This window comes from Strigops habroptila, chromosome 8 (assembly GCF_004027225.2).
Source record: "Strigops habroptila isolate Jane chromosome 8, bStrHab1.2.pri, whole genome shotgun sequence".
NCBI classification, from domain to species: domain Eukaryota; kingdom Metazoa; phylum Chordata; class Aves; order Psittaciformes; family Psittacidae; genus Strigops; species Strigops habroptila.
In genome coordinates this window covers 30,001,987-30,016,375 of record NC_044284.2, presented here as the reverse complement: position 1 = coordinate 30,016,375, position 14,389 = coordinate 30,001,987, and the positions used below count along the sequence as shown (strand labels likewise).

General features: G+C 37.4%; 1 protein-coding gene across 4 annotated transcripts in view; it reads right to left on the bottom strand.

The window, feature by feature from the left end:
* Positions 1-892: 892 nt before the first annotated feature.
* The window catches only part of PRKCI (protein kinase C iota), a 28,878-nt gene continuing 15,381 nt past the window's right edge, over positions 893-14,389 (bottom strand). For 2 of the 4 annotated variants that reach the window (XM_030494411.1, XM_030494412.1), the window contains 13 exons: positions 13,221-13,361; positions 12,313-12,367; positions 11,539-11,597; positions 10,933-11,109; positions 10,295-10,392; positions 9,204-9,290; positions 8,433-8,568; positions 7,203-7,290; positions 6,217-6,342; positions 6,031-6,110; positions 4,917-5,006; positions 4,506-4,621; positions 3,016-3,506 (listed from right to left, as the gene is read on the bottom strand). In XM_030494411.1, coding sequence (XP_030350271.1) covers positions 3,419-3,506; positions 4,506-4,621; positions 4,917-5,006; positions 6,031-6,110; positions 6,217-6,342; positions 7,203-7,290; positions 8,433-8,568; positions 9,204-9,290; positions 10,295-10,392; positions 10,933-11,109; positions 11,539-11,597; positions 12,313-12,367; positions 13,221-13,361 — 1,341 coding nt within the window. In that variant the 3' untranslated portion in view covers positions 3,016-3,418. Of the gene's footprint in view, positions 3,507-4,505; positions 4,622-4,916; positions 5,007-6,030; positions 6,111-6,216; positions 6,343-7,202; positions 7,291-8,432; positions 8,569-9,203; positions 9,291-10,294; positions 10,393-10,932; positions 11,110-11,538; positions 11,598-12,312; positions 12,368-13,071; positions 13,166-13,220; positions 13,362-14,389 lie in introns of those variants that run through there. The other 2 variants (XM_030494410.1, XM_030494413.1) reach the window with 2 other exon arrangements.

The following is a 14,389-nucleotide window of genomic DNA, read 5'->3' as shown; positions in this document are numbered from 1 at the left end:
TCTACAGCCAATTTCAGCTAATTTCCTTGCTTAAATTGCTTATGCTATCCATCATCAAGTGAGGATGCGTGCTTAGCAGTTAAGGTATCAAGTATATATATAGATTACACAAGCTATTAATTTCTTTTAGAGAGTGTCTTAACATAAACAATTGCTCAGACTGAGCCGAGAGCAGTTGGCCACCAAACTGAGCAGAAACAAGAAGCGTGCGTGGGGGGAGGTTAAGCATTTAAGATATGCAGCCATCTGCAGCATTTGCTTACGACTGCTGATACATACTTTTAATAACAAGCCAGATTGCAAGAGGAAATCTCTTCTGAAATATAGATATGCAGATACTGAAATACAGATATACAGAAATATACGGTAAGTGCCCTTGCCCTCCGTGTCAGAAATCTAAGGGAATGCAGGGGAAGGAGCTGGAAGAAACAAAGAAAGAAATCATGCAGAAGTAAGCACAGCAGAGAATGTTGCTCCAAATCCCCAGCTCTGGCAGCTGAGATGGCATCTTACAAGTTCCAGCTGAAAGAGGTCCTTGGTCAAGCAAGCTACAACTGCATTTTATGTTTTACTTGAAAGCTTTCTGTATCTGTGCAGCTGACCGAAGCCTCACTGCTTTTGTCTCATCACTACTGTTGGGATAAAAGAGAACCTACAAGGCACGATGAACCTAAGGCTGGCAATCCACACTAGAGAGGGACCCACATTTTAAGACACATTTGGGGAACACAGGCTGAGATGTTTCTTAGGTTGCTGTGGTCATTCCAGTGCTATCTTCTGGAAGGAACGACAAGATTAGAACAACTCTCCTGTGACTTGGATAATTAAGGGTCAGGTGACAAGCAAAGCCCAGCATTTCGCGCTATTTGTTTTAGAGGTTAACACACAGAGGCCTAATACAAATGTTTTATTTAAAGTAAAAAGTGTGCACAAATAAAGGGAATGGTTACACAACAACGTTGAAGACCATATTCCATATGAAACAGGAAAATAGTAGTGACAAATATTAACTAGCAGAGTACCCATAAGAATCCAACTCGCATACAAAAAGGAGGTAATTCCACATAAATACATCATGCTTCTGATGCAGATGCTTTCTCCAAAAGACAAAGCCTACGGCACTGGACTGTTTACACCCAATGTCCCTTCTGAATATGTATGACTGTTGCTATAAGCTTAACAATGAAAAGTAACTGCTAATATCATGGCACTTTGGAGAAAATTAAGGTTCAAAAATTGATTTACAGTCATTTAAGATGTCTGTCAGCAACATTCTTAATGGTTAGATACGTAAATAAAAAAAGTATATCCTCTGTGACATTATCTGTAAAAAAAATTAGTTTCTGCTTTAAGCACAAAATACAGTGTTTTACTCCATTACTCTGCTGTGATGATTAGCAGAAATGCCCTTCCTTAAGTAAAGCCATTTTACTCAATACCCCATATGAAATTAAGCCACTGTAGAGACAAGGCTTTTCTTGTTTGCTTTAAATAACTTCCAAGTTTAATATCACACGTTAAGTCCTGATGTTTAAAGCTAGGCATGCAGGTGTAGAAGTCAGAGGCTAAACAACTAATAACAATTTCAAACCTGCATTTAAGCAGTTCACTCGACATGAACTAAACGTGCTGAAGTTATCAGCTGCTCTTTAGAAGTAGGTTTACTGCAATATTTTACATTTGAAAATATACAACTTGAATTTAAGGGAACCTGATTTTTAACAGTGCGGAGGGTCAATGCTTCCCTGAAACTGAGACCCCTCCAATCACTTCCCAGTTTTGAAAAACTTAGCACAATACTTAAAGTTACCCATTCACACTGCAAAGAAAAATATGAACTAAATACTATATATCATGACAGTACTGTGCATTTGTGCAATCGCTCTCTTTGAAGCTAACATGCAAGTGAAAAAACATACACCGCAAGATTTGTGCTATGAATTTACAGTGTGGCCATACGAGGATTTTCAAGGAGACACAATGAGTGAGCAGATTTCTTAAGAAAAGTTTTAGGCAAGGTTTGCTAACTTGTGCTTACAGATACTTAGATCTGCTTAGAGTAACAATTAGCTTTCCTTACAGCTCTTACTTATATAACACAGATTCTTTTCTTCAGTGTCTCTTAATCCCTTTTCCCCAAAATAATAAAAAAAGTGGTACATTTGGCATTTCTTCAGCCTAAGACATTCAAAACTATTCCTTAAGCACTAAAAATAAGAATAATCTGTGCTGTATATTACACTGTTCACTAACCTGAAATGTAAGAATCACACCTCCCAAAAGTCCTAGTTTGAACAGTACTTTCAATTGATTCCAATTGCTTTCCTATTAACTTTGAGTTTATTACCAACATTCAAGGTTTGATTGTGATCACAAATCACCATCTGCAAGTGGAGAAGTGAAGGCAGTTATTGTGGACAGCACTTCCCCCCCTGCCCTCCGTGTGTTTTTTCCACTGGGAAAGTGGAATGCATTTCCAAAAGTATGGCAGTAAGATTAAAAGAAGGAAACAATGCCCTTATCTAGGCGGTGGCTGTAATGTGTGCAGTTTCAACACAGTTCAGACAGGAAGTATAAAAGCAAGAAGTAATAGCATGATGTTCTATGTTTGTCAATATTAGCTGCCCATTACCGCTAAAGTACACGCTACAGATTTTAACTTTTCAGAAGTATTAACCGGATTCCATTTACTTAAACTGACACTTTATACCATGGACAACCCTCACCGAAAGGGACAGGCTCAGAAAGGCACTCTCTGTGTTTCAGCATGCAGTTCCTGGCATGTAATTCTGGAGCAAAGTCTACTGATTCTAATAATCATCTCCTTTAGGACAGGATCAATATATCCTGTAAAAGCAGCCATTCTTGACCTATTCAGTTTAAAAACCTGCCCTCCTTACTGTCATTTCAACCTGAAGGGCAGTAACACAGCTCTAAGTCTAGAAGAACAGGAAATCAGATATTCAGAGAGGAGAGATTTAGAACTACAGAAGTCATAAGGACTTACTTGTCTCGCTGGAAGAATGAAAGTCCTTTAATGATATTTTACTACATCCCCTAATGCAACTTGTGTTCTTAAAATAGTAAGAAAACTTTCCTTTATCAGAACACTATATTGGCAGATTATACAGCCAGACCCTGTTGTGCAGTCAGGAGCCCCAGAGACCAACTTTGATCTTAAAGTTCAAGTTTGGCAAGACTGTTGGAAAGTTGAACATTTTAAACATGGCAGCTGAAGGTTCAGCATAACAACTGTCCTGGACGAAAATTAATACAAAAAGAAAATTAGTGAGTAATTCACACTAGGTGGCAAGGGTAAGATGTTCAGTTACTCATTTTATGCAAGTGCATCCAAATGAAGAGTTGTTTATCCATGCAGAAACAGAGTAACAATTGGCACAGTCCAGAAATGGAGAATTCAGACACATTCCTCAGCTGACATCAGAAGAGGATTTATATATTCAAAGCCTTCAAATTCTGACTGGTCAATCTTCTTCACAATATCACTGTTAAGATTAGAAAACAGTCATTAGTTCAGCAAAATTAAAAAGGTAACAATATTAAGTGAGTTTGTCTTAAAATTTAGCCCTGTGCAGCAGACTGCAATTGAGAAAATCTATTTTTTTGTCCCTCTCTATTTTCCCCACAAAGCAATCTGCAAAGTTTGCCATTTTAAAACTTTCCCAAAACAGTCATTTTTGTAAAAAGCTGAACAGAATGTAATAGATACTGCACCTGCATCAGCAACTTGTCTAAATTTAGTTTGTACATTTTGCATTTGAATGGATGAAGAAGGAAGTTGGATCTCAGACCTAACTAAGGTGCGTAGCTAACACTTCATTTTCACTGTTTGTGTTTATGTACTACATAAACAATATACAAAACCCTAGGGAAAGTCCTAAAATGCAAACAAGTGGCTCAAACTAGAAAGGTACTGCCCTCTTCATCCCAAATTGTGGCCCCTCGGGAGAAAGGAACCACAAATCCACTACCAAAATCATGTGCATTATCATGCATTTTATCAAGGCTTTATCAGCCAGCATAATCTCACTTGGCTAACCTAATAACTTCAAATACCCAAACAAGCCAAACAAAGCATTGTGTCTTGTTCAGAACACCCAAGATGAATTCAACCTAAACCCAATATTCTAGAAATACCATGGCTTAAAGTACTGCAAAAATAAACCATTTGATAAAACAGGTCTTTTCCTTCACACGTTCATTTCTTGCATGTGCTACCACTGAAACTTGTAAAACAGCACTTTTTCATCTTTCCTTGAACTAAGATTCTTTATAGCAACTTTCCCACTGTTAGGTGATTTTTACACCTTCCCAGACTACAAGACTTAATCCAGCCATGCTAAGTCTACCATGAAGACATATAAGAATTTTCACCAAACTAACATAAGAAAATTTTATTTACTGCTTTATGTATACTCTATGTGCTAAAGTTTTGTAACTCCTTCACTAGCTTATCAGAACTTCTTAAATTCTACATTACTTACTCATCATCTGGAGTGAGCTGCACAGGTTCATTGGTGAACTGGGAATCAAAGTTATCCAGACCAAATTCGCCGGATATATTTGGTTTAAATGGAGGCACCACTTGCTTTTGCTCCATCTAAGAATAAATGCACTTAGTGACACCAAGAATGAGTTACAACCTGTTGAATTAGTTTTAAACAAGGCTGGAAGTTACTGTTAAGTTTCTTTTGTATACTTTGTACAATCATTCTATTAGTCTACTGTACTTACTGTGTGCAAAAGGGTTAAAATATTCTGTGTTATCATTGTGGTACATTTTAAGTTAAGAGCTTAAGGCTTTTGAGCTTAAGTTCATCTCTGATCTCAAAAGAAGTTGTTAAGCCATCACCGCATATGAAGAAAATAAGCCAAGCCAGTGGGCATTCACATACCAGATCCCAGTCAACATTGCGGAAGAATGGATGTCCCTGGATATCTGCAAATCCTGTTTGAGGATGGCAGCCTAAACGTTCCTTTGGATCCTGTGCAAGGAAGAAAGTATTTCTAAATTAGTGCCATGGCCTACACATGAACAACATACAAATGTTACAAACTCCATGAGAAATGAAACATCAGAGTTACAAGGGACATTGAAGAACTAAGTTAGCATTTTTTATTTTGGAAACTGTTCCAATTTACTGTCTGAAATAGGCATGAATATATGGAAGCCCTTAACTGAAATCTATATGAACAATCATGCTATCTTTCTTCATTTTCACTCAGACCTGTTTAAACATACTGTATCTTTCAGAGCAAACTTGGTTAGATTATTACAGGTGAATTTGTTCCTTCCCCGCCCCTCCCTGAGCAGACTGACTGTGCCAGGCAATCACACTGGGGGAGTAATTGCAGGTTACTGATAAATACAGCGGACAGAAGGTCATTTTAACAAGACAATGCCACCTCCTCGTACGTGTATGCACATGCTACCAAGGAGTTGAAACTGAAGCACTGTTCCTGAACAATATTACTTTCTTAGAATAATTTAACCAAATCTATTTTCCCCCATGCCTCTTTCTCCCCAGTCATGTTACAATCACTAAATAAAGGCTAGGACTAGTCCACTACCACATATGCACCTTTTGGCTATCAGGCTAGTTAGCTACCAGCAAACAGCAAGCGTATATAGCCTCTGCATTTCCCTTGACAAAGTCATCAAAAGTTGTCAAAGTGATTTGCTGCTTCTCTTTAGGAACCAAAATAAACCTGGTAAGTTTGTCCAGTTCCCCACATTAAAGAAATCACTTGGAATATTCCTATGCCTTTCAATTTGAAATTTACTCATGATCCCAGCTTGAGAATCTAGATTTCAACACAAGTATCTAGAACAGGTCCACCAGCTCCACTGAAATTCTGCATTAGGCTCACACCTTTTCTACCCTGTTTTTTTTCTACCCAGATAACGTATGTCTGCCTATGTATGATGCCTACACACCAATTAGTCAACTGGTTTAAAAAAACCCAGCTGCTCTTGAGAAGTCTCAACTAATCCCCTTTAGCTCTTACCTTATTAAGGAAGCTCTTTAGAACACCTGCTGCTTTAACAGAAAGGGATCGGGGAATTCGGATCTGTTTTTCCAAAATTACTGCAAGAAAACAAGGTTCGTATCAGCCTTCACATCTTTAAAGTTTGATTATAGTTAAGTAGAAACAAAGCCCAAGAAGAGTAGGAACACTACTCAGGGTACTTACCTTGGAAAAGATAATCTTCTGTGTTCTGATCAGGATTGTCAGAACTCCCAACAATATCAAACGGCGACCGGCCCGCCATCATTTCAAACATAAGCACACCAAGTGCCCACCAGTCTACACTGAAGCCTAGAAGTCAGAGGAGAAAATGACACTGGAAGTATTTTGGAGCAAAAATACCAACACTTCTGGGGCTAAAGACAAGCATGTTTTGAGAAGAAAGAATGATTAAAAAAATTTAAGTACTGCCAGTTTTCTCATTATTCAACTAAAGAGGTAACAATTGTACATGACATTACTTGGTTCATTGCGTGCACTACAGGAGGGGATGCTGTACAACGAAAAAGAAATGCAGAAAGTTTAAAGGTTGGTATTAGGACCTTATCAAAGGTTTAGATAATATTTAAGCCTAGGCATTACTAACAGTGCATTATCCAGGACAGGGGACAAGGGCAAGGGGGAAGTATGTGATTCTTAATGGTAGCAAGACATCTATGGAGCTAAGCACAGCTATTCTACTATTCACTGCTAAAGAAAAATTCAGTAGTGAGGCTGGGACTGATACAGTCTGGTTGGCCTAGAAAGTTTGTGATAAGGAAAGAAGATGTGAAGCCAGTTCGGAAAAAACATCCCATCGAAATAAGATGGTAGATTTTCAACAAATTCTTTCTGTTGTTCTTTCTGTTTGTTTGTTTTCTTGGGTTTTTGTTTTGTTGGGAGTTTTTTTGATGGTTTTTGGTTTTTTGGTGGGTTTTGTTGGTTTTTTTGGGGTTTTTTTTTTAGATGGAACAAGATGTTAACAGGTTTTACAATTAAAGGGATGTTTTCTGCCTTTCCTTTAAAGGGTTCGTTAACATTTTCAGACAGGATGCTGAATTAGAATGATGGCATGTCTAATGGAGATTTAGACTTTCTACTGCTAAACAACTTGAGTCAGTTGTAAGAGACAAGGTGAAAGTTATATGGTAGCAGTGAAAAATTCAACCTACCATAATCCTCTCCCCGGAGAATTTCAGGTGCAATATAGTTTGGAGTCCCACAGAATGTGCTGGTTGTGTCACCAGGCCTCAGACCCTCCTTTAAGAAAAGATGGAAAGAAAATATTTTACAGTTAGCCAAGGATCACACATTCCCCCTCTGCTAAGAACTTGATTTTGAATTAATTTAAATGTCCAGAATAAACTGCTTTTGGTTATTCAAAAACATTTTTTTATTTATATGTTATATATTTTATTTATATATTATAGTTTTACTAAAAAAGTAAATACTCATCTAAAGTCTCAGGAGGATGGCACATACCTATTGATGACAACATCTTTTAAGGTTTTCACTAGTAAGCTCCACCACATCTCCAACGATAGGCAAATGGGAATAACTAAGGCATGGTGGAACAGCTTAACATGACTGGGGTGTTGCAGTGGACAGATACAAACTTTACAGAGGAGAGCATGGGATGCAGAATGGGGGAGGGAGTTACCCAAAGAAGTTGTGCAGTCTTCATCCTTGGAGGTTTTCAGAGACAAACTGAATAAAGCCCTTAGTAACCTAGCCTGATCTTACATCTTACCCTGCTTTGAGCAGGAGGGTTGGTAAGACATCCCAAGGTCCTTTCCAACCTGTACTACTTTATGCTTTTCAGTTGCTTAGCCAAATTATAGCATTGAAAATAGTTCTAACAGATCAGCATAATGGCAATTCCGTGGCAAAGTCAAACATGTGCTCCAGTGTCTTTGTAAGTTTTGAGAGAAAAGGGGAAGTGTCATACATTCTCAATGGGAGCAAGTGTGACTGATATATTTCAACCTCTTGCTCTTCTTGACATCAAGCTATCTTGCTCCATCCCTGGCAGTGTTCAAGACCAGGTTGGACAGGACCTTGAGCAACCTGGTCTACGGTGAGGTGTCCCTGCCCATGGCAGGGGAGGTGGAACTAGATGATCTTAAGGTCCTTCCAGCCCAAACTATTCTATGATTCTATTTCAGCCTACCCCTCCCAGTCAAGTTGGTATAGCAGCTTTATAAAAACAGCATATATATGTAGTGTCTGCATTTAGGCTATATACTTATTTCACTTCTAGAAATGGAGGAAAGAAAAATGCCAATCTGCACTGCATATAAATTAATACCTTGAAATTTCACATTTTTAAGTGTCTGCATCTTTTAATTTATGACAATTTCTTAACTGTTGATTTTATTGGTTAGCAAGGAACTAGAGCTTACCTTGCACATGCCATAATCTGTGAGTTTAATATGCCCTTCAGAATCTAGCAGCACGTTATCCAGTTTTAAATCTCTATAGATTATCCCTCGTTCATGTAAATAGTTCAAGGCTAGACTGATTTCAGCAGAATAAAACCTAGTGTAGAAAGGAGATACTGATTACTCAAGTAATCAAAACCCAAACCACAACAACAGTCTTGGTAGTATGATACTTCTCTAAGCATAATCCCATGTATTCTATTATTTTTCATCAGAAAAGTGGATAAATTGGTTATAATCATAAAAATGTTTCCATCCACAGTCACTTCAAAAATTATGTTTAATTAATATTAATGTCTACTGCAATCATCCCTTTCATCTCACCATCTGAGATGAAGCATATGCACCAAGAACTCAGCATTTGCCTGGACAGCTGGTAGTGGTTGTTCTAAGAGAAACACATTGATATCATTAGACAAGGGAAAAAAAAAAAGGAAGAAAAAAAGAAAAACCACCACAAAAGTGTTTTTCTAGGGAAAAAAAAAATTAGAATGAGACTGAAGTCATCTAGGGTAACGCTAGGGCAAACGATACTCAAGTGCTTCCTATTACAGTTCCTCCTTGAAACAAAAATATGGCAGGTTGCAACATTAAAATGAGGATGCAGTTTCACATTTCCTAAATCCTTAACATCTGGAGAGGATTTGCTAGCTCATCATGATAATCTCTGCACTACTGCTCTGTGTCAGAAAACCAACTGTCTTGCTGCAAAAAATCTGAAATTAGACATACCTGGCATGCTCCTCTGGAAGCTTTCTCTGTCTCTGCATATGAAACATTAGATCTCCTCCATTTACATACTCTATAACGAAGAATAACCTGAAACACAAGGGTTCGATACAAATTATATTCTCCAAGGCTGAAAGAGGTTTGAGATGTTACAGGTCTGTTATTGAACAATGTCAGTTCAGCTCCTCCCATCTCTCTTGTAATATGCCCAGTTTCAGCATTTTGCCTCCCTTTGAATAAATTCCCCAGTTTAAAAATCAAGGATATGAAGTTTCTCTAGATAATTCTTTTATTGCGGAAGAAAAGTAAGCAGACCTTCTCCCATTCCTAATCCATTAAAGCTACTGCTTGCCATTATTACATATGTGACGATATGAATAGATTCACATCAGTTTCTATGCACAAACCAGATTTTTTTTTAATAATTTTCCATCCTTATCCCTTTAATCTTTGTTCAGAGTTAATACTATTGGTATATTACAAACACTCCTTCTTCTCACTTCCCTCTTCTAACTTGTCACCTTTTCAAACAGCAAGGATATTGTTTAAATATGTAACTATATTTTATATATGACAGTTATTACTGTATAGAGTAATAATTTATTAATCTACTGCAATCTCTTCTCCTACATATAAACACACAGGATAATAATAATTTTCATCTCTATTACTCAGTTTTCCTTTTAAAAATTCAGATACTGTTTTCTGAGTCTTGCTCAGAGTCTCATCATCAGACATTCCATCCCAGTAATGTTTTGTACTTCTGATTTCTCTCTCCCTAAACCTTTTTTTCTACCCATTCCAGGTTCTGTCTTCTACCTTATATCTTTAAGCCCTTTTTTTGTATGCTAGCTGCACCTCTCTTCCTGTCCAGAATCCTTCCCATCATACCCACCAGTACTTTGCATTCTGTTGCATCTTTGCAATCTGAAAAGCTTAGATGATGAACGTGGCCTTTTGCTCATAAAATGCTACGGTACATTGACTTTTGCTACCTGCCCAACACTTAATGATTTAACTAGGCCTTTGAGGTGCCTAACAGTATGAAATATTTTTCAAGTAAGACTATCTTCTTGTTATCTTATGACCTTTACCTGCTTTCTGTCTGGAAGCAAGAGTGTAGTCCGACAAGAAAGGGATGATTTGAAGCCTGTTCGAAGACGTGTTTCTCTGTCTGAACCCAATCAATATCCTATTTATTTAAGAAAAGTGACATTTAGAAAAGGATTGTTGCAGTTCTTAGGTCAAGTAAGTATTAATGACAATTAGCAGAAAGATATTCAAGTGTTTTGCTGTCCTCATTTTACTTAAAAGAAATTAAATGTTATATAGTTTTCCAATGTGAAGTAATACAATGCAGAATACTGGGCAGTTTTCCTGTCTTAAGCATTCTGTACTTTTAGCCTCATTGTGTAACTACACTTGTGAATGAAAACACACTCATCTATAAAAGATAAACTGGTGCAGACAGATGTAAAGTAGCATCAAAAAAACGCAAAATAAATCAATGGTAGACAGAGAAGTAAATACAAATGCTCTTGGATAGCAAACCACAGACACTCAAGTCTTTTCAGAGTAGCCTGAAGAAACACAAGGGAAATCTTTGGTAACAATATGTGTTCAGCAGTTTAAAACTGCAATTTCTGACAAATTTCCACTGATCTCCCACCTTGTGGGACATACTGAAGCTCTCTGGAAGAGTTGCCTGATTTATTGTCAAAGGCTTGCCCACCTCATCATCATTGACGAGCTCTTTCTTCACCACTTTCATTGCATAAATGCGTTCAGTTTTCTTCAGTCGAACAAGCAGCACTTTAGCATAACTGCCTCTTCCTATAACTCGGAGCAAATCAAAATCCTGAAGACCCAGACTGGAGGAAGCTTTGCCACTTTCTCTAATGCTCATTGCCTATTGGTAAAGATACTTTGAAATGAGTAAGCAGGCTTGCCAATTTTAACAATTGCAAAAGTTAGCATTTCAAACAGAACAGCAAAGTTAATATAAATACATAATTCAATTAACACTTGTTATTCCTAAAGCTGCTTTGTCCTGGAGAGGAATGGGAGGGGAAAGAAAGGAGGCAGAGGTGACTTTGGCAGGTAAGAATCAGATGAGACTGGAGGATTTTGGAGCATTTTCCAAATGAAGCCCATCTCAACTCAAGATTCAAAATAAAACAGCTTCTCAGCCATACATGCATACACCGCAGCGAGCAACCCGAATGTGCTTCATGTACTAGTTTTCAGTTTGTGACAAATTAAATTAGTAAAATCTTGAAATTGAGAGACACAAGCTTTAAGATCTCTGAATACACAATGCATGGTTAAGATACTTTACCTCTTTTTCTTCACCAACATGGTCCAAGCTCTCATGACTTGAGGGATTATATGGAATCACTACAGGTGCAAAAAAAACCGTTAGACCGATGTGACACAACAGTATTTTCTTTTGCCTTGAAATCTACACACACAAAAGCTCAGAGAGATACACAGTTTAAATGCTTCTATTACAAGTACTCAAAACTGCTGGGTTGGGGGTTTTTTTAGGTGCAGGAGGGTAAACCATCATAACCATTCTTTTGCAATACTGCATTAGTAATCTGTTATGGCTACCATAAAACCCTGGAATTATAATTGGAGATGTCTTCAAACTCCACACACAGAGAATCTTGTGCAGAACAGTGGTTTGTTTGTTTTTTAAACTGACCATCATCTATACCCAAATTCAAACATTAGGACCATCACTCTGATTGCTACAACAATGAACTTGTTTGGCTACAAATTCAGTAGAAACCCTGATAGTTCTGTTAAAGGGTTTTGTTTGTTTGATCGGGGCATTTAAAGTACATGGCTTACTGATGGAAAAATGATGACAGCCTAAATTCCTCCTTTTAAGCCAAGTTTCTTAAACTAGTAGGACATGGAAAACAGGAATTTTTGTATTTATATCCCTCTTAGCATTAAGAAGGGGGATATAAGTCTTATTTTTCTTGTTCTATGAAAAGAGTAAAGAATGGTTTTAAAAATGAAGTTATTTTGTTTCATTTTAACATCCAAAGTTCATGTTTCAGCAACTTACAGTAGTTTAAAGAAGAAAAATTATTCATCTTACCTGATTCTACATTATCTGGATGCACCGATGATGGATCCATAGGCATTATTGGCTCCTGCAAATACAGACAGGACTTTTGTATTAGACTGTCCAAGTATGAGAGACATTATTTAGAGACAATAAATGATCCCCAAGGAATACAATCTAGCTACTTTTTAGCTTGTTTAATCAACATACATACTGCTCTAATTCATACACAATAAAAGAAACCACTGCAGACCTTATTTTACGAATTTTCTGGAAGTTACAACACGCTTCCAAAAGCTGGTGAAGTGACAACTTAGGACAACAGAGAAAAGAAGTACAGCAGATGAGAAATGAGACAGAAAAGCTCAACTACTTCAGCAGTACATATATTAGGCAAATGAGTTCACAAAATGTAGACCTGTAGCTGTCTGCTTTTAATAATAAACCAGGAGCAGTAATCATCTAAAATTTTCTGGGGACTTAAGAACTAAAAATGATTGGATTTCTTGGCAGAAAAGACGAAACCTCTGCACTTCATCTTCCTTTTCTGTAAAATGAGAAATAATCTAATAATCTAACAGATATTTAGAGAATTTATTTCACCTGTTCTTCACTTTGAAGATGTAAAATAATGTATATGTATATATATGTAATGTGATGTAACAAAGCAGCAAAAGATGAGATAAACTTCACTTCTAGGTTTATATTAGACACAGGAAAAATACTAGATGTGAAAATTAGATTCCTGTCTTGCCACCGAACTGCCTTTTGCTATGTGAATCCCAAACTTTCTTGCAAAGTGTTGCAGTAACCCTAAAAATAATAGATGTTTCATCTATTGTGATTATTTGCAGATTGTAGTTCAAGAACTGTTAATATAACATGGGATTTGGTTGGTTGGTGGTTGTTTTTTTCAAGACAACAACTCTTGTTTTACTTACTGGTTGTAGTGTATGTCGGCCACATTCAATACTGACAAGTTTGTGACACTTCTTGTGAACAAGGAGTTTGCAGTTGATGCATTTATATCCCTGGCGACCCAGGCCCCATATTCGGTCAGTGCAGATGGCACAATGAGCTCTCTAGAATGACAAATCAACAAAACCAATTAAAGAGCAAAACTAAACAATAAAAACTATTTAGCCACATTTTCATTAACAAAACCCATAGGATAGGAGATCAGAGAGATCCCTGCTGAAGTTGCCACTATACCAAGAGTGTCTATCCGAAAACCTTGAGAAACAAACATGCAATACAGAGGAGTTCAAAATCTACAACTGAACAATAAGCAGCAACTGCCATACAGAAAGCCTGCATCTGCACGGAAAGGTGCAGGCATGGCCAGCCTCTTCTGCTGCACACAGACCCAGGGAGGCATGAGCCAAACAACTCCAAGTCAGAAGCACTGCAGCTGAATCAGTAGGCTGCTGTGAACAAGCTAATTTGCTATGCATCTCCTCGTCTCTCTGTGTAGATGAGTCCTTACATTTGTAGAGAGGAAGGCAGGAGAGCAAAAGCTTCAACACATTAAACCACCAGATAACAGGAAATGGGAAGATCACTGAAGGACATTCACAAAACAACTCAAAGATCCATAAAAACAGGGTGCCTATGAAAGCAAGAGTAGAAAGTGATTAAGCTATGGTGCCTTGACAGCCTTTGACCAGGAAAAGGTTAAAAAAAGAAAAAAAAAAGGGGCGAAGGAAGGGGTTAGAAGTTAGGTATGAAGGATGCTCAAGATGAAATTCAGTGGAGGCAATCTCAAGCATTAAGCACACAATACAATAAGCTCGGAAAGGAAGGAAAGATTATTGAAGCTGTCAAGGAACCTGGCTTATTTCAATATTTTGGGTTTGCTTTTTCCTGTTGCTTTTTCTAAACATAGCAGATAGCTTTTTTGTACTTGACCATTGCTATTTGACCAATTGGCTAACTGTATTTGACCACTGCTTCTTGTAAATATTACAAATAGTGGTTTATTTTCAGTTGAGTACGTGCCATCACAAGCAGGCTCTTTGGACAAACATCTCCGTTTTCTAGTTTAAACACCATGAAAGAAAAGTCTGTGCAATGTAAGCAAGTTCCAACATTTTTAAACCCAGAACTTAAA